Source organism: Meriones unguiculatus, chromosome 6 (assembly GCF_030254825.1).
Source record: "Meriones unguiculatus strain TT.TT164.6M chromosome 6, Bangor_MerUng_6.1, whole genome shotgun sequence".
Taxonomy (NCBI): Eukaryota; Metazoa; Chordata; class Mammalia; order Rodentia; family Muridae; genus Meriones; species Meriones unguiculatus.
In genome coordinates this window covers 13,242,504-13,269,209 of record NC_083354.1, presented here as the reverse complement: position 1 = coordinate 13,269,209, position 26,706 = coordinate 13,242,504, and the positions used below count along the sequence as shown (strand labels likewise).

Here is a 26,706-nt window from a genome sequence, read left to right as displayed (position 1 = left end):
TGTGTGACCAGAAACAGCCCCTACCTTCTTTGTTGCCTTTTTTGTTGTGTTTCTTCAACCATTCAATGTTTTTTCTAATGGCTTCCAAATAGGCTTCTGTTTTCCCTGGAAAAGGCAAGAGAGTGAGGTCAAACACACCTAAAACAAACTTCACTGTATCTCTTTCTATACATATGTGTACTCACATGCTTGTGAGTAGGGAGTTTTCAGTGAGAGAACCTGCAGATAAGATTCCAGACGAAGATCAGGTTGGTAAGTATCAAGGATAGTTAGTTACACCCTGTGCAAATTTAGTTTGATGTCTAAGTTCTTGAAAAAAAGATTTATTATTATTATTATTATTATTTTTACTGTGTGCATGTGTGTGTGTATGTGTGAGTATGTGCATGTGTGGATTCACATGCCCGTGGAGTCCAGAACAAAGCATCAGATTCCCTGGGTCTGGAGTTACAGGCAGTCCTGAGCCATCTGACATGGATGCTGGGAACTGAACTCTCTGCAAGGGCACTGCACGCTCTTACTTGCTGAGCCATCTCTCCAGCCCCTGCTTAGACATTTCATTCCACTGACCAGATAGAGAGATTCCCATTAGATTGGATGGTTTCAGGTAAGGGATGGTTCTTCTGCGGAGCAGTCTCAAGTCAAGGGGTGAGTTAGAGCGGCAGATATTCACCACCCCCATCTGGTGAAGGTTCAGAACCTCTGGCTGTAGTGTAAATTAACCCTAAGGCCAGGTTTGAGAGGGAAAAAGCCGACATTGGCATGAAAAGGTGGGGCCAGGCCTTTGGTTTGGTCAGAATGTTGAGCTTCTGAATCAGCATGAGTGAAACTCCTTTAGGTCCACATGTTCTTTTTGGAGTTTCCTGGAATAACTGAGCATGTAGTCTGGGATACCACTGGCACTGTTGTCTGGAAGCAGGTATGAGGGATGAGGAATCTGAAGCCCGGGGAAGCTGAGCGTTTTTGGGGAGGCTACGAAATAGCATTGCTTTCTGAGCTGTAACCCTCTTATCTGGGCCTCATCTGAAAGGCCAGATTCCACCCTCTGACACAGGTGCTGATAGAGCGCATCCTACACTGAAGTCCATCATCTCTAACCAGATGAATTCTCGGAGTTCATAGTGTAGGTACCAAGACACCAGGGAGACACGTTGCTCTATCTTTCTAACAGTAGAAGCCTTCAAGGTCCAGGGCCTCTGTGGAAGCCCTGGATGCCCAAGGGCAGTGTGGCAATGGCATCAATCTGAGGCCACCTTTGAGTCCTGATGCTCTTAGTGAGTGCCCAGAGCTCTGTCTGACCAGGCTGGGGCCATGCTCTCATCCTGCACTGTTCTTTCTGCTCCAAAATGCATTCTCTACTCTTCTGTCTCCACCACCTATGGAGGAAGCCCTATCACCACTCCTTTATTTCACAGATGAAGAAGCTGAGGCACAGAGAGAGTAAAGCAACGTGCACACACACACACACACACACGCACGCACGCACACACAGATGGTTAGTTGTGGAGCAAGGACTGAACTTGGGGAATCTCATGACTGTCCGCTCAGTGTATCACTTCCCGCAGATCCACCAGGGTTCCAGTTTCTATAACAGCGTTTAAGAAGACTCTCTTAACAGCTTTTTCTTCCTGGACCGAGGCTTTGGCCTGTTGTCATGAATGTCAGCAAACGAGGCTGGCAAGATGGCCCACTGGGTTGTAAATGCTTACTTTGAAGAGCCCAAGGACTGGAGTTCCCTCCCCAGAACTCATGGGAAGTGGGAAAGGAGAGAACTGGGGCTTGAGAATTGTTTACTGGCCGCGGCACATGCGGCCACACCCCCTCACTCTCATAGGTACAGTAATAATCCACTAAAAAGTTCATCAGAACATGCATGAAACAATGTCCCCTGATTAGTGTTTACCATTCGGTGCAATCCACATGGGCATTGCCACTACTCATTGGGGACCCACAGGATTTAGTAAATTTGATTACTGATTTAGTCAAGACACGGTCTCTCCGTGTTCCCCTGATTGGCCTGGAACTTTCTACACAGACCAGGTCAGTCTCCAACTTGTGGTTATCCTGTCTCTGCCTTCTATGTATTGGGATTTTGGTGCGAGGCTGTCATGTTTTCCTCTGGTTTTAGTAACATAATGATTTTCTGTTTCAAAATAAAATTTACTTAGATGAGACATTTTGAACAAGGAAAGAAATCTTAGTTCAGTGTAGACTATTTCAAACTTAATTCTTCTTGTAAAGAGTTTAAATTGTTAGTGATTCTCATATGATTTATTTTGATAAATAGATAATTTATCATTAGCATATTAGATAATTAGGGCTTCTGAAACTTTTGAGTGTATCTTAATATATTCCTCTAAATGATTTCTTCAAATAACTTAAAGCATTCTTTTGAAAACCCCATCTTTGATACTATATTATAATGTGGAAAGCCTATATGAGAAAAAGAAAATCAATGCTTACTCACTATTTAAACACATTAAAAATGGTGAATTAGTAAGGTTAAAACTGTTTCAAGGGAGCTGGATGTGGTGGCACACACCTTTAATCCTAGTACTCGGTGGGGCAGAGGCAGGCAGATTGCTGTGAGTTTGAGGCCAGCCTGGTGTACAAAGCAATATTTAAGATCCTAGATAGGGAAGGGAGAGATGGGTATGGTGGCTCACAACTTTAATTGCAGCACATAGAGGAGGAGAGAGAGAGAGAGAGAGAGAGAGAGCCAAAAAGGCAGAAGCAGAGGCAGAGGGTCTCTGATTTGAGGCCAGACTGGTCTACATGTTAAGTTCTAGGACTACCAGAGCTCCATAGTGAGACCCCACCTTAAAAATGAACACACAAACAACCCTCCCAAACCAACAGCACACATTCTTCACCTTCATGCCCCCCTTTCAAAGATTTATTAATTTTTGTTTTATGTGTATGAGTGTTTCTCTTGCATGTATGTAAGTATAGTGTGGGCCTGGTACCCAAGGAGGTCAGAAAAGAGTGTGAGATTCAATGGAACCAGAGTCACAAGATGGCTATGAGCGGCCATGTGGGTGCTGGGTATAGAACCTGGGTATTCTGAAAGAGCAGCTAGCCCTCTTAACCACTGAGCCCCATGCTTTCCTTTATTCACACACGATAACAGGACAGCTCTCAACTGATAGGAAATAAAATGACAGATCAATACTCCAGATCCTTTCTTCCTCAGGCATGTTCACACAGCCTCCTCAGTGGTGCTAGGTCTTTGCTGCTCACTGAGGACCCCTGATAATTAACACATATCTCGTGGTAAGGAATCAAGTGTCAGTCTTTTGATAAATAATCCTGGTGTGATTCTAACGTGTGGCAAAGCCTGGCAGCCAGTGCCACAATCCTGAGCCCTCCACACATTTACTGGGGCATGAATTAAAGCAGCAAGGATGTCAGGTGTCCTCTGCTCTTGGAGAGGAGCAGCTGGTCTCTATTTACATTTTCTCTTCTCTGAGCTGTAAAGTAAATCTTTGGTTTATGCAGTGTTCACTGAAAGCCCATGAGAGTCCATTTTGGAACGTTGAGCTATTTTTTTCCCCAATTTATTTCAGCAGTCTTTGGGGAAAAAAATAGCTCATGGCTGAGGTAATATGGCATGAGCCTTGAAACACATACTGAAGTAGATGGAAGAGAGCCAGGATCAAGCCTCAGCACTGCTTCCCTGGCTGTTCTGGTCTTCAGTGCTGTGACAGAAATTCTCCTTCTTGCACACAGCCTCATTGCCCCTGAAATGCTATCCTGACCTCCTCCTGTCCTAAACAAAGGTAGAGATCTTAAAAACATTAGAACTTCAAGAACATTTACAACAACAACAACAACACAAAATGGGCCAGCAAATAAGGGCACCTGCTGCCAAGTCTAATGACTTGAGTTCAATTCCCCGGATCCACACGGTGGAAGAAGAGAACTGAACCCTGGAATTTCTCCTTCGACCTCTATGTGCCTGCTGTGGTTTGTATTCCCTCCATCAAATATATAAGCAAGTGATAAAAACCCTCAAGTGTTTATAAAGACTTGTTTTACATAATGCTTCAAACCATGTCAATATTATATGACTACGTTTTGGATTGCACATCATAGCTACTGGCATGAACACCAAGGGCCACAAAGCCACTCACTGAGTATGTAACTTGGTTGGTAGAGTTCATGCCTAGGATGCATGAAGCCTGGGTTTGATTCCGAGCACCACATACATTGAAATGGTAATAGGTGACTGAAATTCCAGCACCCAGGAGTTCAAGGTCATCCTTAATTATGTAGGGAGTTTGAAGCCAGCTAGGGATAAATGAGACTTAAGAAAATGAGGAGGAAGAGGAAGAAAGAGGAAGAAAAAAAAAAAGAGAGAAGGGGGAAGAGGAAGAGAAGGAGAAAGAACATTATTTCTCTGCAGTGATTGTACATGCTTACAAGTGGATCCCGGATTAGGAGTCAGGGGTCAAGGGTCATGGGTTCAAGGCCCAGCTTTGTTACTCTCTGGCTATGAGCTCTTATGTTAGCCAATTCATTTCTTGTATGTTACTTTCTCGTTTGTAAAGGGGAGAATTCTGGAAAGGCAATTTATTGTCTTACATAGGAGGAGACACTTCTGATGTCATTCAGAAATGTGGGTTGATAGAAAACCTACCAAGTTTGTCTGAGCTCCCATCTCACTTGCTGGCTCAAGGAAATCAGACGAGCTCTGTTTCTGGACATATCTAACAGAGCGCCTTAGGACCTGAGTGGTTTTGGTCTGTTCTTATGTTGCTTAAGAAAAAGGAGCCACATGAGCTATCAGTTTATGAAGTCAATAGGCTGACTTTTCCAGCTTCTATGAAAAAAGGGAAGAGAGGGAGAAGATGCAGGTGACAGTCACCTTTTCCATCTTAATTTCATTATCTAGTTATCAGCACGGCAGACCATGGCATTGCAATGAGCCTATGGTGCTACAATGCTTATCTCATCCTTTGGATGAGTCTTCAAAAGATTTTCCAGGGGCTGGAGAGGTTACTCAGTGGTTAAGAGCACTGGTTGCTCCTCCTGAGGATTCTGGTTCCATTGCCAGCACCCAGACAATGGGTCATAAACATCTGTAACTCCACTTCTGGGTATCAGATACCCTCTGCTGGCCTCCCCGGGCACTGTACTCTCTCTCTCTCTCTCTCCCTCACACATACACACCACCCATAAAAATAAATCAATTAATTAAAAACATATTTTCAGTGACTCACACATCAAAAGTACACAAACAACCAGCTGGTGGGAAGAGCAGCACTCAGATTACAGAATGTTTCAAAGTACACGCTGTCGGTCTCTGGAGGAAAATTAAGCAAGTTTCTGGACATGGTTAGAATTAGAATTTTCTTTATTGGTAAATTCTTAAATTTAGAAATAACTATTGAATCATTCAAATAACTTTACTGATATAAATATTATCATGTTAAGAAAATATCACTAATCTGTGCCAGGTGCGGTGGCTCAGATCTGTATTCTTGGAATTTGGGAGTCGGAGGCAAGAGGATCGGGAGCTTAGGGTGAGCTTCAGTTACGTGGTGAATTCAAGTTCAGTCTGGACTACCTGAGACCCTGTCTTAAAAAGCCAAAATAAATAAGTACAAATAAGTTAAAAAAAAAAAAAAAGAGTCTGTGTGGGAAGCAATACTTTAAATAGTCTAGATTATATTCAAAATCAAAATGAATTGTCTTTCACTCCTTGATAAATAAAAAAAATATATATTTTGTACTAAAAAATTAAACCTGATTTAAAAGTTTAATTTTTATCTATGTGTATCTGTATGAAGGTAGGCCACGTGTGTGCTGCTGCCTGAGGAGGTCAGAAGAAGGCCCTGGGGTCTCTGGGGCTATAGTTACAGGTGGTGGTGAGCTGATGTGGGTGCTGAGAGTCAGACAGAGGTCCTCTGCCAGAGCAGCAAGTGCTCTTAACCCGAGCCAGCTGTCCCGCCCCCGTGCGAGCCTGTCATGGAACAGAACGCATGTAGACATACTGTGTAAAGCGGAGTGAGATAAGCCTAGGACATTCTTGCTGTTCTTACCATTATTCCTACATAGACTGCTCACAGGTCCAGCATCTGCTTGGCATGGTTAAAAGATATTTACTGTGGTTACATGGGACCGTCACCTCACACTCCAAGACCAAAGGAGGCCCTCTGAGACCATTCTTGCCAGTGTGTTCTGCTTGTAATTATTTTCTCACATGCTTTTAGCTGGGCCATTACCTTACTCTAAGTTCTAATCGCTAGTGCCTCCAGCTTTCTCTCCTGAAGAAAGCCTGTGTTCCACCTGCTTGATCACCAATAATTAGGATGTATGTGCATGGGGCAAGGCTCGTGCCTGCCTATGCGGAGGGTGAGAAGTATTTCGGCCAGGCACGGTGGCTCAGGCTTTTAGCCAGCACTCAGAAGGCCCGGTCGAGAGGACTGCCTTCCACTACATTCACGCATTTATTTTCTACATAGCACCGATGGGTGTTCCTCACTCGACTTTAAAACAGTAGCAAAATAACCATTGGAAAACAGCGCCAACGAGCGACTCTAAGACAAATACGAACACTTGTTCTTTTGAGGATTAATTCCTTTTTGGTGTTTTCTAAACTATGTTAGACTCGTTTCTTCTCACCATAGAGTAACGTGGTCAAGGGTTGTGTGGAGCAGGAAGCTAAGTTAAACCCTAAATCTCTACCACCTTCCGCAAGTTTCAGGAGAGCTGATACAAAGCGTGACAACCCTAGCGGGACCGGGTTTCACCCTCCTCTCCCTGCATCGCTATCAGATGGAAACCCCAAGAAGGGTGAAATCTCCCACCAGCCTTAGTCTCCAAACGCTCTGCTACAGATCAGATCTGTGGTCCCCGGGTCAACAGCTTGGCTCCCAGGATGCCACCAGAGGGGGTTGTGGGAACTTTAAGAGGCAGAGCTTCCGGGTAACAGGCAGCACACCCTTGATGGGGATGGGAGGGCGCCAGCCTCTACCTTGTCCTCCTCTCTCTCCTGGCTACAAACTGAGTGATTTTGCTCTGCCATTGCCCCTCCTCCGATGTGCTACCTACCGCCGGCCCAAAGCAATGAGACCAACAACAGATGATGGACTGGATCCTCCCAAACTATGAGCCCCAAATCAACCTTTCTCTTCATGAGTCTCAGGTGTTCTGTTACAGCGAGGGAAAGGTAACTAACACTAGGATTCTGCATAAAGCAGTGACATCTCTTCCTTCACGCTCCACTTTCACAGCGCATTCTTTGGAAATAGAAGAGCAGAGATACCCAGGCCTTGTACATCAATACAAGGTGTCATCCTCATCGCTCCGCAGGTTAAAGGAAACATTGTGGGGCTCCTGGGTAAATATGACCTTGAGGGAAAAAGGGAAGGAGAAAAGGGAAGGAGGAAACAATTTCTTGAAGGAATTGGTTTCAAGTCTTGTGAAAAGAAAATTTGGAGCAGATCGAGAATATCTTGTTGTTAGCAGGATGTGAAGACGGGGTGCTAAAAAGACAACAGTGGAATAAAGAAGGGGTTCCTACTACCACACTGTGCCAATCTTTCCATAAAACCGTCACTAATTGACAAGAGTGAAAAAAAACTTAATAGAAAATGTTAACAGCCAGGCGTGGTGGCGCCTGCCTTTGGTCTCAGCACTGGAGAGGCTGAGGCAGGTAAATCTTTGTGAGTTTGAGGACAGCCCGGTCTACACAGTGAGCTCCAGACCAGCCAAGGGAGACTCGGTCTTAGAATATTTGAAAAAATGTTGACAAATACGGGGCCAATGAGATGACTGAGTAGATAAAGGCTCTTGCTGCCAATCCTGACATCTTGAGTCTGATCCTCTCGCATGGTGGGAGGAGAGGAACAAGTTATCTGACTGCCCATGTGCGCTGTGACATGTATATGAGTGTTAGAGTGCACACACACACACACAAATAAAAAAATAAATGTAAAAAAAGTTAATGAACTATACAGCATGAGCGGGAGGGGCCCAGTAATCATATTACATTATAGTATAGAAAGGAGAAAGCAAAGCCCATCCACTCATTACCATGGATGGTTATACAGAGCCAGAGTAAAGGGTGTTGCAGGATATTTGATCCTGTTGTGAACCCCAAAATCGTGAACTGTGAAACCCTGTTCTTGTTTGGTGTGGTTGAGCCCTACCATACACCTTTAATCCAAGAACTTTTTATTGTAAACAGGTGATCATGGTGTGGTTCACCCAGCCCTAGCACACATCCTTAATCCAAGAGCTTTCTGTACACAGGATTTAATAAAGTCAACCCTAGGTCAACAGGCAGAGCAAGAAACCAGCTGACAGGGATTAAGGAATAGGAGGGACTTTGAGTTGGGGGGTATTTAAGACAGGGTGGAGAAGAAAGCTTTTAGCTCAAGCTCTGGCTTTAGTTTAGGCTTTAGTTCCTCAGCTCCCTGGGTTTTGGGGCTTTGAGATAGCAAGCCTTCTGCCTTGGGTTTTCTGACCTTTTGATCCTGGGATGTCAGCTGAGCCACTGAGCCTTTTGGATTTTTTTTTCCCATCGGACCTGACTGAGAAGCAAGGTCAGCTGGGTGCTTTTTCTGCCTCTCTGAGCTAGCAGGTTTTCACCCCAGCATCTGGCTCCTGAGTCTTTATTGGTAAAATAGTACAATTGGGATTTTCATTTTTATAAAACAACAAAAGGGTCCAGTGCTATGTTTTCAGATGACAACTTCACTGAGCCACCAATTCCCCTCCCTCAGGAGAAAGCACTGGCCCATTCTCACTCCCCTTCTCTCCTCCTGAGCAATAAAATGAGACATTGGTAAGACCTAGCAGGCTCCAACTATACCAAAGAGGCCAACATTTCCTAATGACAGAAAGATAAAGCAGGATCAAACATCTCTGCCCAGCTTCTGGGACATAGGGAGGTACTTTTTCTATGCTGTAACAATGCAACTTGCAACAAAAGGGGCTCAAACCATGAGCACGCCACAGGATCCGCATCCCAGCCCCAACCGGAAGATTTAACAATGTAGAACTTACAGCCCCACCAAGTCTTTTTTTTCTTGGAGAAAAGGTGGTTTCTGGGAAAGCTGGGAAAATCCTAAGAAGGTGTAAATTTTGTAGGTCAGAGGTTCATTTACTTTTAAAGGAAAATTGATGCACTGAATTTGTGATTTGTATCAGATTCTTAAAGGCATTCCCACGCTTCATCCCTGCACAACGTGAGGGCTTTGCTTTCATAAGTACGGACACTTGGGTGACCTGGCTAAGTCATCCTGTGGTTATCTGAGGGACTATTAAGTAACTTAAAGAAATATTGTCATGCCTGTAATTCGAGTGCACAGGGGGCTGGAGGCAGGAGGGTTGCCATGAATGTGAGGCCAGTGTAGGTTACACAGAGAGTTCTAGATCAGCCTGGACTACTCTGTCTCATAACACCAAGCCAAACTGAAATCTAAAACAGCAAATATTACTATGGATCAAAACGTAGAACTGTAAACTCAACAAGTTCTTTCTTCTACAAATAAATAAGTAAAATAAATGCACAAATAAGTAAATAATTGCTCCATAAGGTAGGATTACAAACCAAACGTTAAAGACATAAAAACATAAACGACTGTGAATACTCCCTCAACCATGAATATTTCTTCCTGAGCATAAGAGCCTCTGAGCACTAAATAATGAGACCACCTTGCCATCCCAAAAGATTATTAAAACATAGTTATCCAAGTGTAGGTGCTGCATGCTAATTTTAACTCCACAGACTGTACTGTGTGGGCTTGCTGTTGGATCTCCCCACTCTGGTAATTTTAACTCCACAGATCATGCTGTGTGGGGCTTGCTTTTGGATCTCCCCACTCTGGTAATTTTAACTCCACAGATCGTGCGGTGTGGGGGCTTCATGTTGGATCTCCCCACTCTGCTAACCTTAACTCCACAGACTGTACCGTGTGGGCTTGCTGTTGGATCTCCCTACTCTGCCAACCTTAACCACGCAGACTGCGCCGTGGCGGACCTGATTTTGGCCAGCCCTACTTGAGTGTTGAAAACCCCCGCTTCCCCGGCTTCATTGCCAACCCCAGAGCTGTTAGATCCAAACCTTTGGCTTCATCTGTCTTTCCTCCTAGGTTGGAGTTAGCGTCTTTTGTAGAGTCTTTTAGGGTTCCGTATTCCTTCTCCATCTTGGCAGCTTCTTCCTTGGTACTGTCTGTTTCTTCGTGACTCTTCTCTGACGGCACTGTGATCAGATAGTGCACTGTTGTTAAAACATCATTTCCTACCTTCCTTAATTCTTAATGTAGAACAAACTTTACTGAAAAGATATGGTCTGTAGCCACACTGTATCTTTTGAACTATCTAAACCAATCGTCTGCCGTCATTTCACAGAAAGAGGAAACTGAGGCTCCAGGAAGAAAAAGATGCTTAGGGTCACCCACTTAGTCAACAAGAAGCTAGGTCCAGACTCCCAGCACCCCAGATTCTGAATGAGCATACTTCCTTCAACCACACCATCATCAGAGAGTGACTGCTTGTCTTGCTTTGTTATTACTGTATTATAGATTGGCTTTCACTGTTATCTTTGTACTCCTGGCTCAAGCCATCCTCCTAACTCAGCCTCCAGAACGCTTGGTATGTACAATCAAAACTGGCCATTTGTTTTCCTTCCTTCCTTCCTTCCTTCCTTCCTTCCTTCCTTCCTTCCCTCCTTTCTCCCTTCCTTCCTAGGCAGGTAGACAAACCCGGAGTATCATGTATGCTAGGCAAGCATTCCACCACTGAATCACACCCTCAGCCCTGTTTATCTTAATTTAGTTAGTGTTGACAGGGACTGGGGTGTGCTATGTCTGTCTTGGTTACAAATAAGAATGATGTTATTTTTGAGACAAGGTCTCACGTAGTCCAGTCTGGCTTTGAACAAACACTCCTCTTGTTGCTCCCTTCTGCCCCTTGAGTTTCTAGCACTGGAGAGGCAAAGACAGGAGGACTGCTGGACTTGCTGGCCAGTTAATGTAGCCAAATCTGTGAGCTTGGATTTGGGTCAGGGAAAGATTGTGTCTCAATAAATAAGATGGAGAGCAATAAGGCTGCCACTTGATGTTGACTTCTGGTTTCTACACACACACACACACACACACACACACACACACACACACACGCACACACACGCACAGCAACATGAACACATATTGAAAAGAAGAAAAAAATCACTCATCGGCTCATGTAAAAGTCTCCCACTGAAGTGTCATATTTACAGTCGCACATACTTTTGATATCTGTGATGCAGTTCTGTTTCTTGATTTTGTCATTCTTGAAAGTTATTAAAAACTGCTTGCGACAGCAGCACGTGCTTGGCCAGGGCAGGGTGCAAGCCGAAGAGATGGCTCAGCAGTCAAGAGCATGTATTGTCCTGATTCCTGAGCTCAGATTCCAGCACCCACATGGTGGCTTACAACCAGTTTGGGGGGATCTGATATCCTCTTCTGACTTCCATGGACACCAGACATGTGTGTGGTACACACACACACACACACACACACACACACACACTAAATCTAAAAGAAAAAAAAAACTGTTTGAAGGCTAAACATGTAGCTAAGTGGTTAGAGCACTTGCTTAGCAAGCAAGAGGGGCTGCCTTTGGGCCCTAGCATTAAAACCAAACAGAAAAGCCTGCATGAAAATGTCATTTGAAGGGGCATAGTACAGCGTCACCAACGCATATGTAATTTCTGTGACAGGGCAAAATGGCTGAAGCACAACAATCACAGCTTCCGATCTTCCCTCTTTTTTCTCCTTTTCCCCCTTGAGAGGGTCCTTCACTCAGCTCAGTTCTGGGGTGTATGCTGGGCAGAGCGGGGTTGTGGGTGGAAGAGAAACACAGAAAAGGGGCACATTGCAGAGGGGCACAGAATATCCCAGAGGAGCTGTGGGGGCAGTGGAGAAAGACAGATGGCCTGGGATGGTGGTCTCAAGGAGTGGTAAGAAAAGGATGTGAACGGAGCCTTTGAGCGAACACCTACATTACTTTTTAGTGCAGTGTGGCTCTATGGTAGAATGTTTGCCTTCTACCCCGGGGGTTCTGCATTCAATTCTCAGCCCAGCAAAACCAACAAAGGAGCCCTCAAATGAAAGCGCTTCTTCGAGCTTTTGGCCTCTGAAAGGCTCTGCCCTGCAGACTATCAAAGCAGATGTTGAGACTTATGGCCAAACTTTAGGAAGAGTGCAGGGAATCTTATAAAAGAAGTGGGAAATAGTAAGATCTGGGGAGGACAGGAGGTCCACAAGGAGAGGAACAGAACGAAAAAATTTGAACACAGGGGTCTTTCCTGAGACTGATACTCCAACAAAGTACCATGCGTGGAGATAACCTAGGACCCCTGCACAGATGTAGCCCATGGCAGTTCTGTGTCCAAGTGGGTTGCATAGTAATGGGAACAGGGACTGTCTCTGACATGAACTGATTGGCCTGCTCTTTGATCACCTCCCCCCGAGGGGGAGGGGAGCAGCCTTACCAGGCCACAGAGGAAGACAATGCAGCCACTCCTGATGAGACCTAACAGACTAGGATCAGAAAGAAGAAAAAGAAACCCTCCCCTATCAGTGGACTTGGGGAAGGGCATTCGTGGAGAAGGAAGAGGAAGGGAGGGACTGGGAGGGGAGGAGGGAGGGAACTAGAGGGGGGATACAAAGTAAATGAAGTGTAATTAAAAATTAAATTAAAAAAGTGCCTTCAAAAAAAAAAAAAGTAAATAATTCTTTGCCATGGCAGGCTAGAAAAATGGCCAGGGTTACATGTGGTTCTTCTAATGGCTGAATTTGAGATTTTAAAATGTTTTGAAATCCATTATGCTTTATTAATGTTTATTGACACTGATTATTTATCATTGAAAACAGTTATTCTTTTAACAGCTGGGCGGGGGGAGCCCACCACAGTCAAGCAAATCCTACCTGGGGAAAGCTTGCTTTTGCTGTCAGTAGTATTTTTTTCTAGTTTGTTCTTGGTCTGCATAGCAATTGTTTCATCCAAGTTTTCTAGAGAGAAAAGAAGTAATATGCCTTAATTTCCTAAGAAATGATATTAAACTTTTGCTCTCATATGTGATGGTTACAGGTGTGCAGCTCCTGTTTTAGATTTTATTTTTATTTTTTTGTTGTTATTTTGGGTTTTTTTTGTTGTTGTTTTTCTACACAGGGTTTCTCTGTGTAGCTTTGGCTATCCTGGACTCACTTTGTACAACCAGGCAGGTCTTGAACTCACATAGATCCATCTGCCTCTGCCTCCCTGACTGCTGGGATTACAGGCGTGTGCCACTGCGCCTGGTTTCAGTTTTATTTTTAATTTCCTTTAAAGCATCTTTAAAATATTTCATTCTACCCTAGGCTGGCCTGAAACGTTCGCTGCAGCCAAGGCTGGCTTCCAACTCCATTTTAATCCTCCTACCCTAGCTTTCCCAGTCCTGGGATTACAGGCTGGAGACACAATGCCTTCTTGGCCAACCGGCTTAGCTAGTAAGCACTTCATTTCAATGACTTTTGTTGTTTTCAAGACTGAGTTTCTCGGTAGCTTTGGTTGTCCTGAACTCACTTTGTAGACTAGGATGGCCTCGAACTCTCAGGGATCTTCCTGCCTCTGCCTCCCTGAGTGCTGGGATTACAGGTGTGTGCTACCAGGCCTGGCTCTGACTTTTCACTTCAGTAGCAACTTGTGGTTAGTGGTTACCGTGTTAGACACTTGGCTTCCGGTAGCGGCAGGAACAGTTGTTTACGCTAAGTCCTTGCAGCATCTCTGCCTTATTTCCACAGGAGACATGCCAAAGCACAGAATTCCTGAGTCACACTGTTGACACAATGTCTGCTCTACTATTAGAGCAGTGGTCCTGTGGGTCATGACCCCTTTTGGGGTCACGTATCAGATATCCTGTATGTCACATATTTACACTAAGATTCATAGCAGTGGCTGGGCGTGGTGGCATGTGCCTTTAATCCCAGCACTCTGGGAGGCAGAGGTAGGCAGATCACTGTGAGTTTGAGGCCAGCCCAGTCTACAAAGCAAGTCCAGGACAGCCAAGGCTACACTGAGAAACCCTGTCTCAAACAAAGAAACAAACAAGACTCATAGCAGTAGTGGTTCTCAAGAGATGGGTTGTAACTCCTTTGGGGGGGTCAGACAATGCTTTCACAGGGGTTGCCTAAGACCCTGGGAAAATACAGTTATGATTCACAACTGTAGCAAAATTACAGTTCTGAAGTAGCAGCAGAGATAATGTTACTGGGGGGGGGGTGTCACCATTAAAGGCTGGCAGCATTAGTTGGATTGAGAACCCCTGTGTTAAGGAATAGAGTTGGCCAGAAGGTACCAACCGTAACATGAACACACTTCCTTTTCAGGTAAAGAACGTAGGTATATACACATACACACCTACTCAGACATCTGGAAGACTGTAAATTAAAATGTTTTGAGGGGATTGGTCTCGGGAATGATTTTAACTTTCTTTTATATTTCTCTTTTGGCTTGAATGTTTTTTTTACAAGAAATATGTTTTTTTTTTAAGTAATAAAACAAAAACCAGTAAAACTGTTTTTATGTAGAAAACCCTGGATTCCTGCTGAATAATTCTGGATCATGTGGACCTGTGGCATTTCCTCATCTACTTGTTTCTCTTCACCCCAGCGGAGTAAGAGGCTATGAGGCCATCTTGCCCTAAGCACATGGGTGGTGAAAATACTCAGAGAAACAAAAGTCCTTAAAAAAAAAAATCAAATAATAGAGCACCTGCAATATATACTGGAGAAACCATATTTGAATTCTTAGATTTATTTATTTACTTTATGTGTATGGATATTTTGCTTGTATGCATGTATGTGTACCATGTGTGCTGGCTAGTTTTATGTCAACTTGACACCAGACAGAGTCATTTGGGAAGAGGGGACCTCAGTTGCAAAAAATGCCCCCAAAAGATTGGCTCCCGGGCAAGCCGGTGAGCAAATCTGGGCTGCATTGTCTTGACTAATGATTGATTGGAAGTGCCCAGATCACGGTGAACGGGGCCAGCCCTGGGTTAGCGGTACTGAGTGCTGTAAGAAAGCAGACTGAGCAAAGGCAGCAGGCCGTGCTCCTCCCTGGCCTCTGCATCAGCTCCTGCCTCCAGGTTCCTGCCTCGAGTTCCTGCCCTGACTTCTCCTAACGATGGAGTGGTACCCGAGAGTTGTCTCATCCTCCATTTCAGACATAAGGAGTGAAGCCTTGGGAGGCACAGGGCCTGCCCAGCAGAGCAGAGAGAGGCTCCTGATGCCTAGCCAGCACTCTCCCTGCTTGCCACATACAGTAACTATTCAGAGGGGAAAATCTAGAGTTAATCCAGACCTCTACATACAAGTAAAAAAAAAAAAATAAAAAAAATTAGTGAGTTAAATTGTAATAAAATTGCTCCCTGGAGATTATTATAAAACACTAATAAGATTTAATATAAAAATGTGGAAGATTTTTCTTCCAGCGGTATTTATTAAGAGGAAAAGTGGAAAACATCTAATTCATTTTATTTGTATGCATCGTCAAGCTGGGCAGTTCCGTTACCCTGGAGATCTGGGCTGCTCTGGCATAAATCATCAAATTAGTGAGGTGATTATTGCCAGATCCTTAATTTGCTTTGAACAGTGAAAACAGCCGTGGTAAAAATAAAGCAGAATCCTCACCAAGGTAGGAAACCCCTTCCTCTGGAGATATTGTACCGTATTTGACCATCATCTTCACAAAATCAATCAGCGTCTTCATGATAGTGATCAGTGTTTCTTTCTCTTTTGCTTCTTTTTCTATGTAAGAAAACAAAATAATTAATTAAAATTTTTTATTCGTATTATTTTATATACCCATATGTGCTTTGCATGCATATATGGGTGTGCAGTACCTGCACAGACCAGAAGAGGGTGACAGATCCCTTGGAACTGGAGTTACAGAGGGTGGCGAGCCACAGTGTGGGTGCTGGGAACTGAACTTGGGTCTTCTGCAATAGCAGCCAGTGCTCTTAACTGGTAAGCCATCCCTCCAAACCCCATGAGAACGAAAATAAAGACAACTAAGAGAAAATGGTTTTATCTCTTATTGTCAATTTACGAAGCAGAGCATTAGAATTATTGAAATATCTCCTCCTTCATTTATAACAAAATCCACATACATTTAACTGAAAAAAAAATCAACAATCTAAGACATGATTGGGAACATAGGGCAGTATATAGCCATACAAAGCTGCTTTTAGAAAAGAGTGCACTTTAACCCTTCCATGGGGCTTTGATTACATCTGAAATACTGCAGGAATAAAGCAGACAACAAAGAAATCTTCTGGGACTGTAGCTCGGTACAGGGCCTGCCTACTGCGTTCAAGGCCCTGAGGTTTAAGCTCCAACATCGAATAAACCAGATGCGATGACGCATGCCTCCCATCTCGGCATCTGGGAACCGGAGGCAGGAGGATTAGGAGTTGAATGTCATTCTTGGATATCGAGTTTGAGGTCAGCCTGGAATGTATGACGCTGTCTTAAAACAAACAAACCGGAAGAATAAAACAAACAAAGAACATCCCATTCAGCGGCATTTTAAAAATACCATAAAAACTCACAGGTTGGGAGGAAGATGAGTTGGGGAGATCCTGAATGGGATGTGACAGATGGCTTTAGACATCACGGCACTGGGTCAAGGGTGCACACGCGTATTTAACACTATGCTGAGGCTCTTGAAGGATGATAAGTGACTCAACAGAATGACAGAGGTTCTGAGCTGGTCATTTGACAACCAATGGGGCAAGGCGGCTCAGAACAGATTCTCCAGACACACAGCTCTGTGGATTCAAGCCACGAGGCCTGTGCCATCTGGTCAGTGTCTGGACCTGAAGGACGAATGGAATTCTCTGGGAATGGAAGCTCATTCCGCGATCACTTTATGGAGGAAACAGATTACAATTCCAGAAATTTTTACACAGTTGTTCTCTTGAGGACTGCGACAGGGACAGGGGAAGCCGCTGGGCAGTGTAGGGTACCGGCCTGAACAGTTATAGAAATGCTAGGGACTACCATCCTTTGCAGAGTAACCAGAGACAGAAGCCAAATCTTGCAGGCAGCTCAGTATGCATGTGACTGACAAGACCAGGGTAGGACTTGTTTGAAAAAGAACAATTTTCCACATGTGTTCCCACATGCATCCCTGACCTCTTTTCATCCAATGTTCATTTGAACTCACTGGAAAAAAAAATCAAAGCTGTGAATGTCTAGTAAGCAATGTCTTGAATAATTTAAAGAAGAACAAATAAGGTTCCCACTAAGAGAGGAAAATGAAGAAAGAGTTGCAAAAGATTTAATACAACTGGCAGGATTTCCTCTTGATGTTTTGTTTTGCTTTTGACAATGTGCCTAGGAAACACAGTAGGTAAAATGAGCCAGACACAGTGACAGTTAATACTGCATTCTCTCAGCAATGAACTTGAGGCTTCATTATCCATGGATTCAACTAGCTGAGGATCAAAAATACTACAGAAAAAACAAAACAAAACAAAACAAAAAACGGACTGCTTTTTTTTTTTTTTTTAAAGACACAGTCTGGCTGTCCTGGAACTTACTTTGTAGACCAGACTGGCCTTGCACTCACAAAGATCCACCTGCCTTTGCCTTCCTATTTCTGGGATTAGAGGCATGCGCCACCACTGCCCAGCTAATTGAGTGCATTTTTTTACTGAGCACAGACAGTAAATTTTCCTCTCATCATTCCCCAAGCAATACTGCATTACAACCATTTGCATAACCCTTGCACTGTGGCAGACACTGTAAGTAATTCAGAGATGATTTAAAGTCCATGGAAGGATGTGTGATGACCATATGAAAACACTATATCCTATCCCCATGACATATACATACACACTTTCTGTCTGTCTGTCTGTCTGTCTCTGACTCTGTCTCTCTCTTTCTCTCTCCGTGTGTGTTACTGGTAACCAAATCCAAGCCCCTGAACATGCTAGGCAAGTCGTCTATCTCTGAGCTTCAGCCATAGCCCTCACACTACTTTATATAAAGTCCACATACCAAGATCACAAAAGTAGGAAGTAGAATGCCTGAGGCTGGGTGGAGAGGGTAAAATGGGAAGATTCTGGTCAAAGATATGAAGTTTCTGTTCTACAGTGTGAATAAGTCTGGAGACTGTGCAGCTTGGAAGCTATGGATGACAACACTGAATTACCTACCTGAAATATGCTAGGAGGGCAGGTTCTCACAATAACAAGAAGAAAAAAGAGACAACGGTAACTATGTGTGTGCGCGTGACAGACATACGGTCATTGGCCTGACTATGATAATCATTCACAATGCAGACGAAAGCCAAAACATCATATACAACTGTGTGTGTTTGTGTGTAGCCAAGGCTGGCCTCAAGATCACAATATAGACCAGGCTGGACCCATTGTCATAGTGATTCTTCTACCTCAGTCTCCCAAGAGCTGGGACTGCAGGGATATACATATCAGTTACACCTCAATAAAGCTGGGGACAAAGCATTAAGAAAAGCAGAAGTGCCAGAGAGACAACATAGGCACCAGGAGCACTTGCTGCCAAACCCGATGACCCAAGTCCCAACCCTAGGGCCTTTGCAGTACACAGACAAAAACCTGACTCCTGCAAATTGTTCTCCAGTCTTCATGAGTGCCCGGTAGTGGCACCCATGATCACACACAAAACGAATGAATGAATAAATAAGATAAAAAGGCTGATAACAAAAAAACCCAGCTACCCTAAGAGCGAAAGCTGAGCTGGGTCAGGGCGGGATGGTGACTCATCTCAGCGTGTGACAGAGCTGGGTACCTGTACACAGCAGGTGTGCCACGACTGTTTATCAAACAATTAAGCCAACTGTCTGTCAACAGGATTAAATTATCCAGAAACTCCACATTTCCCGATTTCTCTTTCCGTGACTAGAAAACTGCTTTCGGAAAAAAAAAAAAATGATGTGAAATGTTTTCCCCAGCCAGCAGTGCGTGTCAGTGTCAGGAGGACTGCACTTGGGAACCGAGAACAGGAAGAAAGCCTCCCACATGCTTCCTAGAATGACTGTCTCATTTCCCCTCCACACGGTCATAAAGCGCCCGGTACCTGAATCGATGCTTGTCAGTAGTGCGTAGAAGTTGGGGAAATACTGGAGTTCCTCGAAGTCATCTTCCCTGTTGGGGTTAGTTCTCCTTTCCAGGCCGTTGGACGAGGTCAAGGTGTTAGATACTGTCTCATCATTTTCTCTGTTGTTAGTAAAGCCATCTTGAGTGGCTGCTGCCGGAGTCTTCAGTAAGGGAAGATAACAATAGAAAACAATCACTGTTTACAACTAATGTAACTCCAGTTCAATTCTCTCATTTCCCGAGTGGCTCAGGAGAGACTAGACTGAGGATTTCTGTGGTTCTACTTTGGCCAAGTTTTCCTCCATGAGTTTTTCACTGAGGAGGACAGAGTTTTGATTCACACAGTGTAGGGGTGGGGTGGGGTGGGGTGGACCAGGTCATTGTAGGAAATCTCTTCAGACTGTCCACCAGGAACAGAGGACTCACACCTCAAAACATCCGGGAGGTATTTGTGTCTGGATGATGAGATGCGTGAGATATATATATATATATATATATATATTCTCCCCTCAGACCTCAGCCTTGTTCCTATTTTGGCCAAAGCTCCTTTGCCATTGGGTAGACTAGGCATACATCTAAGAGCTTTTCTTAACTTTTTCCTTTATTTCTCCACAGCTGATCCATTAATGCCCTTGTTGGCTCGACTTTCAAATCTTACGGCAGTTTGTACTTCTCTTTCTCCAGTAACTCATGTTGGTACAAGCAGCCGTTCGTGCCCCACTGTCTACGTGGTCCATCCCTTACCTCGAATGGCTTCTCGGTTCAATATCTTATACCCAGTGGGCGGATGTATCCTTCTAGCAATGTGATTTTATAGCTCCTCTGCTTAAAACCTCCTACAAGGAGGCCAAAGGCATACCTGGTAAAGGGCTTGCTCTAGGAACACAGGAGTTTGATCCCTGAACCCGCATTAAAAATAAAAGTTGAGCCCAGTGGCACACGCTTGTAATCCCAGAGCTAGGAAGGCGGAAATAGGCACATTTCTTTGGCTGGATGACCAGTCAACTTATTTTCTCTAGGTCCGTGAGAGACCCTGATTCAAAGCACTGGACAGACGGTGCCTGAGGAATAGCACCTGAGGTTGTCCTCTGGCCTAAACATACATGTGCATGTAGGCATGCATGGCTACATGTGTGCAACACACTCACCTGTATACATGAACACATGCACCTGCACACACACACCCCCAACCCCTGCTATACAAACCTTCGGATAAGGTTTGTCCCTGTCAAAACTAACATTAAAATTTACACTGAAGGCCAGGCTGTAGTGGGCTCGTGTAAGCTCCGCCCTCAGGAATGGATGAATGTCTGTATTGGTTTGAATGAGGTTTTCCCATTTGATTACCTGGTCCCTCAGGTGATGCTGTCTTCCAGGGAGGCTTAGGAGGCGTGGACTTGTTGGAGAAAGTGCGTCCCTGGGGGCCTGCTTTGAGGTTTCTACACGCCATTCCCAATTTGCTCTCTGCTTCCTGCTCACAGTTTAAGATACAAACCTTCAGCCTGCCGCTCCAGCCTCCATGCCAGTTTGCCGCCATGGCAACGGGGCTGGGCTTTTATCACTCTGGACTCACAAACCCAGGTAAATGCCTCCTTTGTAAGTAGCCCAGGTCCTCGTGTTTTTCACACTATGTTACCGAGACCTGCCTTTCTTGAGAGACAGAGGCAGGACAGAAGATAGGGACAATGAAGAGGACACAAGAAGGAAAGGGAACCCTTGCTCTGGGGTCTGCTTTGCTTTTATGGTTGCCAGGGTCAAGAAACTTGAACAAGGCCCAAATTGCCTTCAGAGATAATGGTATGTTAATGGCCTCTCAAACGGGTGTTTAGAGCAACAAATGCTCTAGGGCTAGACTGTTGTCAAATTTGCACCCCTCTCTCGTCTTTAAATCTATAAGCAATGCACCTCACAAAACCACCTTGCAATTTCATTTACAAAAGGAAACCTACTTGCATATTTTATTTTATAACTTTACTTAATTGTAAGCTTGCTTATTCTTTTTATGAGTACATTTAACTAACTAATTAATTAATTTAGTGTGTGTGTGTGTGTGTGTGTGTGTGTGTGCACGTTCATGCATGTTGATGTCCAGTCATGTGGGTGTTGGTCAGAGGACAACTTCAGACACTTGGTTCTCTGTCTACCGTGTGGGCCGCTTAGGTCAAAAGGTTGGCAGTGAGTGTCTTCACCTGCTGAGCCATCTGAAGGCTTCAGCCTTCCTAACATTTTAAACACGAAAAGCGTACCCTTTGTGCAATCTAATTTAAAAAGGCCCAGGGTCCCAGTCACAGCCATAGTAAGGACACACAAGTGTGGTTCTCAGGGAGCCTGCGCCCACAGCCTAGGTGTATACTGCTTTCCTGTGAGTTTCTGTCAAAACAGTTAACATATTGGCTGGCTTTGCCTCACCCAGGCTTGCCCTGGGATTCGTTTCTGAGCCATGGTCAAGAATCTGGCTTTACCTGAGTGGAGGCCTTAGGTGAAAGGGTGCTCCTTGTGGGTGCTGGTGGCTGTGCTAGGCTGTGTCTTCCCACTGTTGACAAGACTCAGCTAGATGCAGCAGCCTAGCTACCTTGTGAGAGAGTGAGTTGTTAAAAGGTGGCTGGCAGCCGGGCATGGTGGGCAAGCTCCATGCTCAGGAGGTAGATGCAGATGGATCTCTGTGAGTTTGAGGCCAGCCTGGTCTACAAAGTGAGTCCAGGACAGCCATGGCTACACAGAGAAACCCTGTCTCAAAACAAACAAACAAACAAACAAACAAACAAACAAAGGCTGTCATGGCTCCCCCTTACACACACACCTGCTTGTCCTTTCCTTTCCCTTCTCGGCACACGACCTTACCAGAAGACCAGGAACTGTCCCATAGTCATTTCTCTACCCTCCAAAGCTGTGAGCTAAGAGCATTTTTTTTTAAAGGCTTAATTATTTCTACACGTATGGGTGTTTTGCTTGCGTGAATGTCTGTGCAGCACACATATGCCTGATGGAGGTGGCGATCAGAAGAGGACCCCCGAGGCTGGAGTTACAGAAGGTTGTGAGTCATGCCACGTGGGTGCTGGGAATCAGATCTACATCCTCTGGAGGAGAAGTCACCCATCCCGCCAGCCTCTATTCTTTTCTTTATAAATTATGTAGTCTCAGGTATTCTGCTGTGGCAACAGGAAGTGGATGAAGGCAAAATCCTTTCGTATTTCCCCTTGGCTTTCCCGGCAGGCATCAGACCCTGCCTATGGCTCTCGAGGTTGTGTGGTCTGGGCTGGGTCTCCTCCCCAGTCTCTTTCTGTGTCAGCCATAAGCCCCTGTGTTAGTTGCCTGGATGCCCTACACATGTGGCTCTGAGGTCTCAAACGCTTAAGCCAGGCCCAGTGCCTCCTGCTTTTCCTGCTGCCTGCCAATCCAGATGTAGAACTCTCAGCTACCTCTCTAGCACCATGTCTTCCTGTATGTTGTCATGCTCTCTGCCATGATGATAATGAACTAAATCTCTGAAACTGTGAGCCAGCCCCAATTAAATGTTTTCCTTTATCATTGTGTCTCTTCATATCAATAGAAACCCTCACTAAGAAAGAAAACTTTTTTTTTTTAAGAGCAGATAGATCATGAAAAGATATTTGAATAGGTGCCAGTTACTAGGAGAGTCTTTAGGCTATCAAGGCAGAAATTCAGAAATAATCTTATTTTCTGGCCCTGGTGGTACATATCAGTAATCTGGGCACTTGGGAACCTGGGAGGTAGAGACAGAAGGATTTGATGTAGAGTTCAAAGACAATTTGGGGTACACAGAGAGTTAAAGGCTAGCCTGGACTACATAAGACAAACAGACACACACACACACACACACACACACAAACTAAACCCACACAAACATTACCATAATGTGTGCGGTGGTTCATGCCTATAACCTAGCACCTAGAAGGCCAGAAGGCAGATTTACCACAGACTTGAGGCCAGGCTACATACCATTTGAGACCTGGTTTTGAAACAACCACCTTCTGAGGAAACCCAGACCAGACAACAGACGTGCTATACCCTATAAACCTTTGCTTTTTATTGGAGAAGATGCCAGAGCTGATAAAAAATGCGCTTCAGGTCTGGGTACTCAGGTGGGGGGAAACTCAAAAGCATGGCAAGGAATCTGACACCCTCCTATGGTTTATTTCTTTAGAATTATAAGGAAAACTGAAGAAGGAGAGGAAGATCGCAGTAGCATTGTTGATTCCAAGGGGAAAATGCGGAGGAGTCCAGGAAGAGAAAGTAAGGATGAATGGTGTGGTGGTTTGGAGAGGAATGGCCCCCACAGACTCACATGTTTGAACGCTTGGCCCTTAGGGAGTGACACTATTAGGAGGTGTGGCCTTGCTGGAGGAAGTGTGTGATTGTGGGGGTGGGCTTTGAGATCTCCAACACTCAAGCTAGGCCCTTGTGCTGCCCGCATATCAAAATACAGAACTCTCAGCTCCATCTCCAGCACCATGTCTGCCATGCTTCCTGCGATGATGATAATGGACTAGACCGCTGAAACTGTAAGCCAGCCCCGATTAAACGTTTTCCTGCCTAACGAGTGGCCATGGTCATGAGACCTCCTCACAGCACTAGAAACCCTAACTAAGACAAGTGGCAGGCCCAGGTAAAAGGCTTCTGAGCCAGTGTGAAGGGGAAGGAGCAGGTGTAAGAATACAGCCTGGAAAAGAGGAACAGCGTAAGACTGGGAGGGGTAGTGCTATCTAGTCCCCTTTGTGTGTGCGAGCGTGTGCATGCGTGTGCGTGCATGCGCACACGTACAAGCAGAAACATGCCCTGAGAGTAGGTGAAAACATTCATTGTAAACGGAAGTTGAATACCCGAAAAGCTGTGGGATACGGGTCTCAGCACACTGGGATGGTATAAATAGTTTCGTAATACGATATATGATGCTCCAGTATGCTAAAAATACCAAACTCTTCCAATCCTCTTTGGCATCCAGCAAGGCACTAATTTTGCAGAGATACAAGAGCATGCGTGCCCTCGTCACGCACACCTTCCTAACACGTGTGAACGTACCGCTTTCTCCGGTATTTTTCCATCCTGATTCTCGGTCCTGCTTGTGGGCTTATCCAGAGCCTCCTCCTCATAATTGTTGGCTTCTTTCGAAATCAATTTTTGCAAAGCCTCTGCTACTTCATCTTCCAGGGTATGCGCCTGGCTTTCAGTGATCTGTCGTAAAGAGACAAGGCACATATAACTGCTACTCCTACCCCGGGCTTTAAACAAACGTACAAACAAACATCATCCGAACTCCATCCGTGGCCTTTCGGCTCAGATCAACTGTAAAGCCCAGCTGAACATACAGGCACTATGTAAGCATCCAAAGTTCAAGCTTTGGGCAGACCTACTCTGCTAGGACTCCTGTGAACTCCATCAAGGACCAGCACGGCACGGTTGCCCTGAGGATGCAGTAGTGGCATGCATAGCTTCACAGAAACTACCAGCTCTCTAGTGAGACTTAAGGCCCAGCTCAACAAAAGTGGAAACATACCTGGGTACCGGAGACCTCGCTACTTGGTGCTGGTGAAGTCATGGAAACTGGAGGAAAATCTACAACCACCATTTCTAAACCAGCACAATCCCTGACAACACTCTGAACTTTTGTCCTTCCACTCACAGAGATGAGTGTAGCCTTTACCCATGATCAAGGCAGCTTCTCTTTGCAACGGACAATCCCTTCTAAGACGGGCTTTGACAGTCACTGCCCAGCACTCCAGGACAAAATGTCTTTTAGACTATTTCCTACAGGCTGCCAGTGCTGAAACCTTGTGGATGTTTCCAGGAGGGCTGCTGCTTTACAGCTGCAGGTCACATGGGCAGTTCCATACCCCTTGTAACTGTAAAGTGAGAACTTCAGTAAAACCTGCTGGGGCTGTGTGAGGGCTGAGCAGCCAAGCCAAGGCTGGGGACAGCTCAATGGCTCAGAGTTCCTCAAACATACACTGCAAGTCTCTGTTTGCGTTATTTCTGGTTTTGCCACATACATCCTCTGCCTCTGCTGGTTATATCCTGACTTCCCTTCTAAGCTCATTTTACATACCTCTCCATCCACAGTCTTTCCTGACTTCCAGCTGGGCACAGACCTTGCCTGGCAAGCTGTGCAGCTTCATTTGACTCTCGGGCGGCTTGTGTGATGGGTGTATGTGTTTATCTGGCTCTTTGGGAAAACTCAAAGGAATTCTTTGGAGCCTAGTACAAAGCAGGTGTACCATAAACACTTGGGTGGTGGCATTATGAGGCCTGACTCAGGGCACGGCAGACTGTACCAAGAACCGAGTTCACTCTCACACGTACAACTTACAAGGCCGAGATTCAGCAGTTTAGAAACGATCTTGTCAAACACTCCTCTGTCGTTCTCCTCATAAATCCTGGTAGCAATTTTATGGACGATATCTTCAGCAGTTAAAGGAGTTCCATCCAGTTGATGAAGTCCATCTGGGTCATCTAGACAGAGCAAGCAAGGCTTCACATCATGGCGAGTATAGACCTATCCTACACATCATAGTATAACCTATACTTTTTTAAATACTTAGAATTTTTCTTACATTTGTTTATTTATTATTATTTACTTATCATCCATCTATTTCGAGATAGTTACCTACTGGGTCACCCTGGTTGGCTTGGAACTTGCAGCAATCTTCCATCCTCTGCCTCTTGAGTGCTGAAATCACAGGCATGATCTCTTATGCCTGACTGTGACAGAGCCTCCTCCATGTAACAAAGCTTAATGTGCTAAACTGCAGTCTCCAAAAGACAGGGGGCTTATTTTATGAGCTTGGAGTCAAAACTTTAAAAGAAAGCAAGAGACGTGCACAGACAATGTGCGAATCTTCGTGGAAAAGCCTGCGAGTATATGTCCTCAAGTTTTCCTGGGAATACAGGCAGTGTAGCTTCAGACTAAAGCAAGAGCCTCGTGAGTGAGGGAAAGGGGCTGGGTGTGATGGGTGAGTCACTCCTGCAGTCCGAGCATTTGGGAGCCTGAGGTAAGAGGGTTGCTAGCCTGAGCTACAGAGTGAGACCCTGTCTCAAACAAAACAAAACTCCAAACAACAAGTGAGGTGAGAGAGAAAGGAGATGAGGGCGGTGAGACTTTGTACCACTTGCACAAGAATCCCAGAAATCTATACCACACGGAGGAGATCCAATTTATGAAGTGGTTGGCTCTCCCTGTCCAGTGGAGGCAGATGGGAAAGATCAGTAGTTTAGACCAGTGGCATTTCTTGCCATCTCCACAACCTTGCCTCACTGTACAAAATAATAAGGGTATTGGGCTGTGTGTTTAGGTCAGTGCTAGAGTGCTTGGCTAGCATTTGTAAAGCCCTGGCTTAGAGTCCCAGCACTGAACACAAAACAAAACAGTGAAACAAGCAAATACGGACAAACAGGGACATTTAATTAATGTGCTCTTAATGGTGTTGTTGTAAGGAGCAGATGAAACAAGGTGTTAAAGCCACCTTTTAGGTCATGTATGGAAGAGTGTACTATTATAACTACGCAGAGTTGACTTAGATTTTTAATTAAAAGGACTGTGATTACCTTCTGGAAAAAGCGAAAGCTGAATT

The 26,706-nt window shown here is 44.8% G+C and overlaps 1 protein-coding gene across 1 annotated transcript in view; it reads right to left on the bottom strand.

The window, feature by feature from the left end:
- The window catches only part of Scg3 (secretogranin III), a 35,000-nt gene that overhangs the window by 2,672 nt on the left and 5,622 nt on the right, over positions 1–26,706 (bottom strand). The window contains exons 5-11 of the mRNA XM_021631616.2: positions 25,446–25,588; positions 24,161–24,313; positions 19,101–19,281; positions 15,669–15,785; positions 12,924–13,007; positions 10,076–10,213; positions 25–105 (exon numbers count right to left, since the gene is read on the bottom strand). Of these exons, the coding sequence (XP_021487291.1) occupies positions 25–105; positions 10,076–10,213; positions 12,924–13,007; positions 15,669–15,785; positions 19,101–19,281; positions 24,161–24,313; positions 25,446–25,588 (897 nt within the window). The remainder of the gene's footprint in view (positions 1–24; positions 106–10,075; positions 10,214–12,923; positions 13,008–15,668; positions 15,786–19,100; positions 19,282–24,160; positions 24,314–25,445; positions 25,589–26,706) is intronic.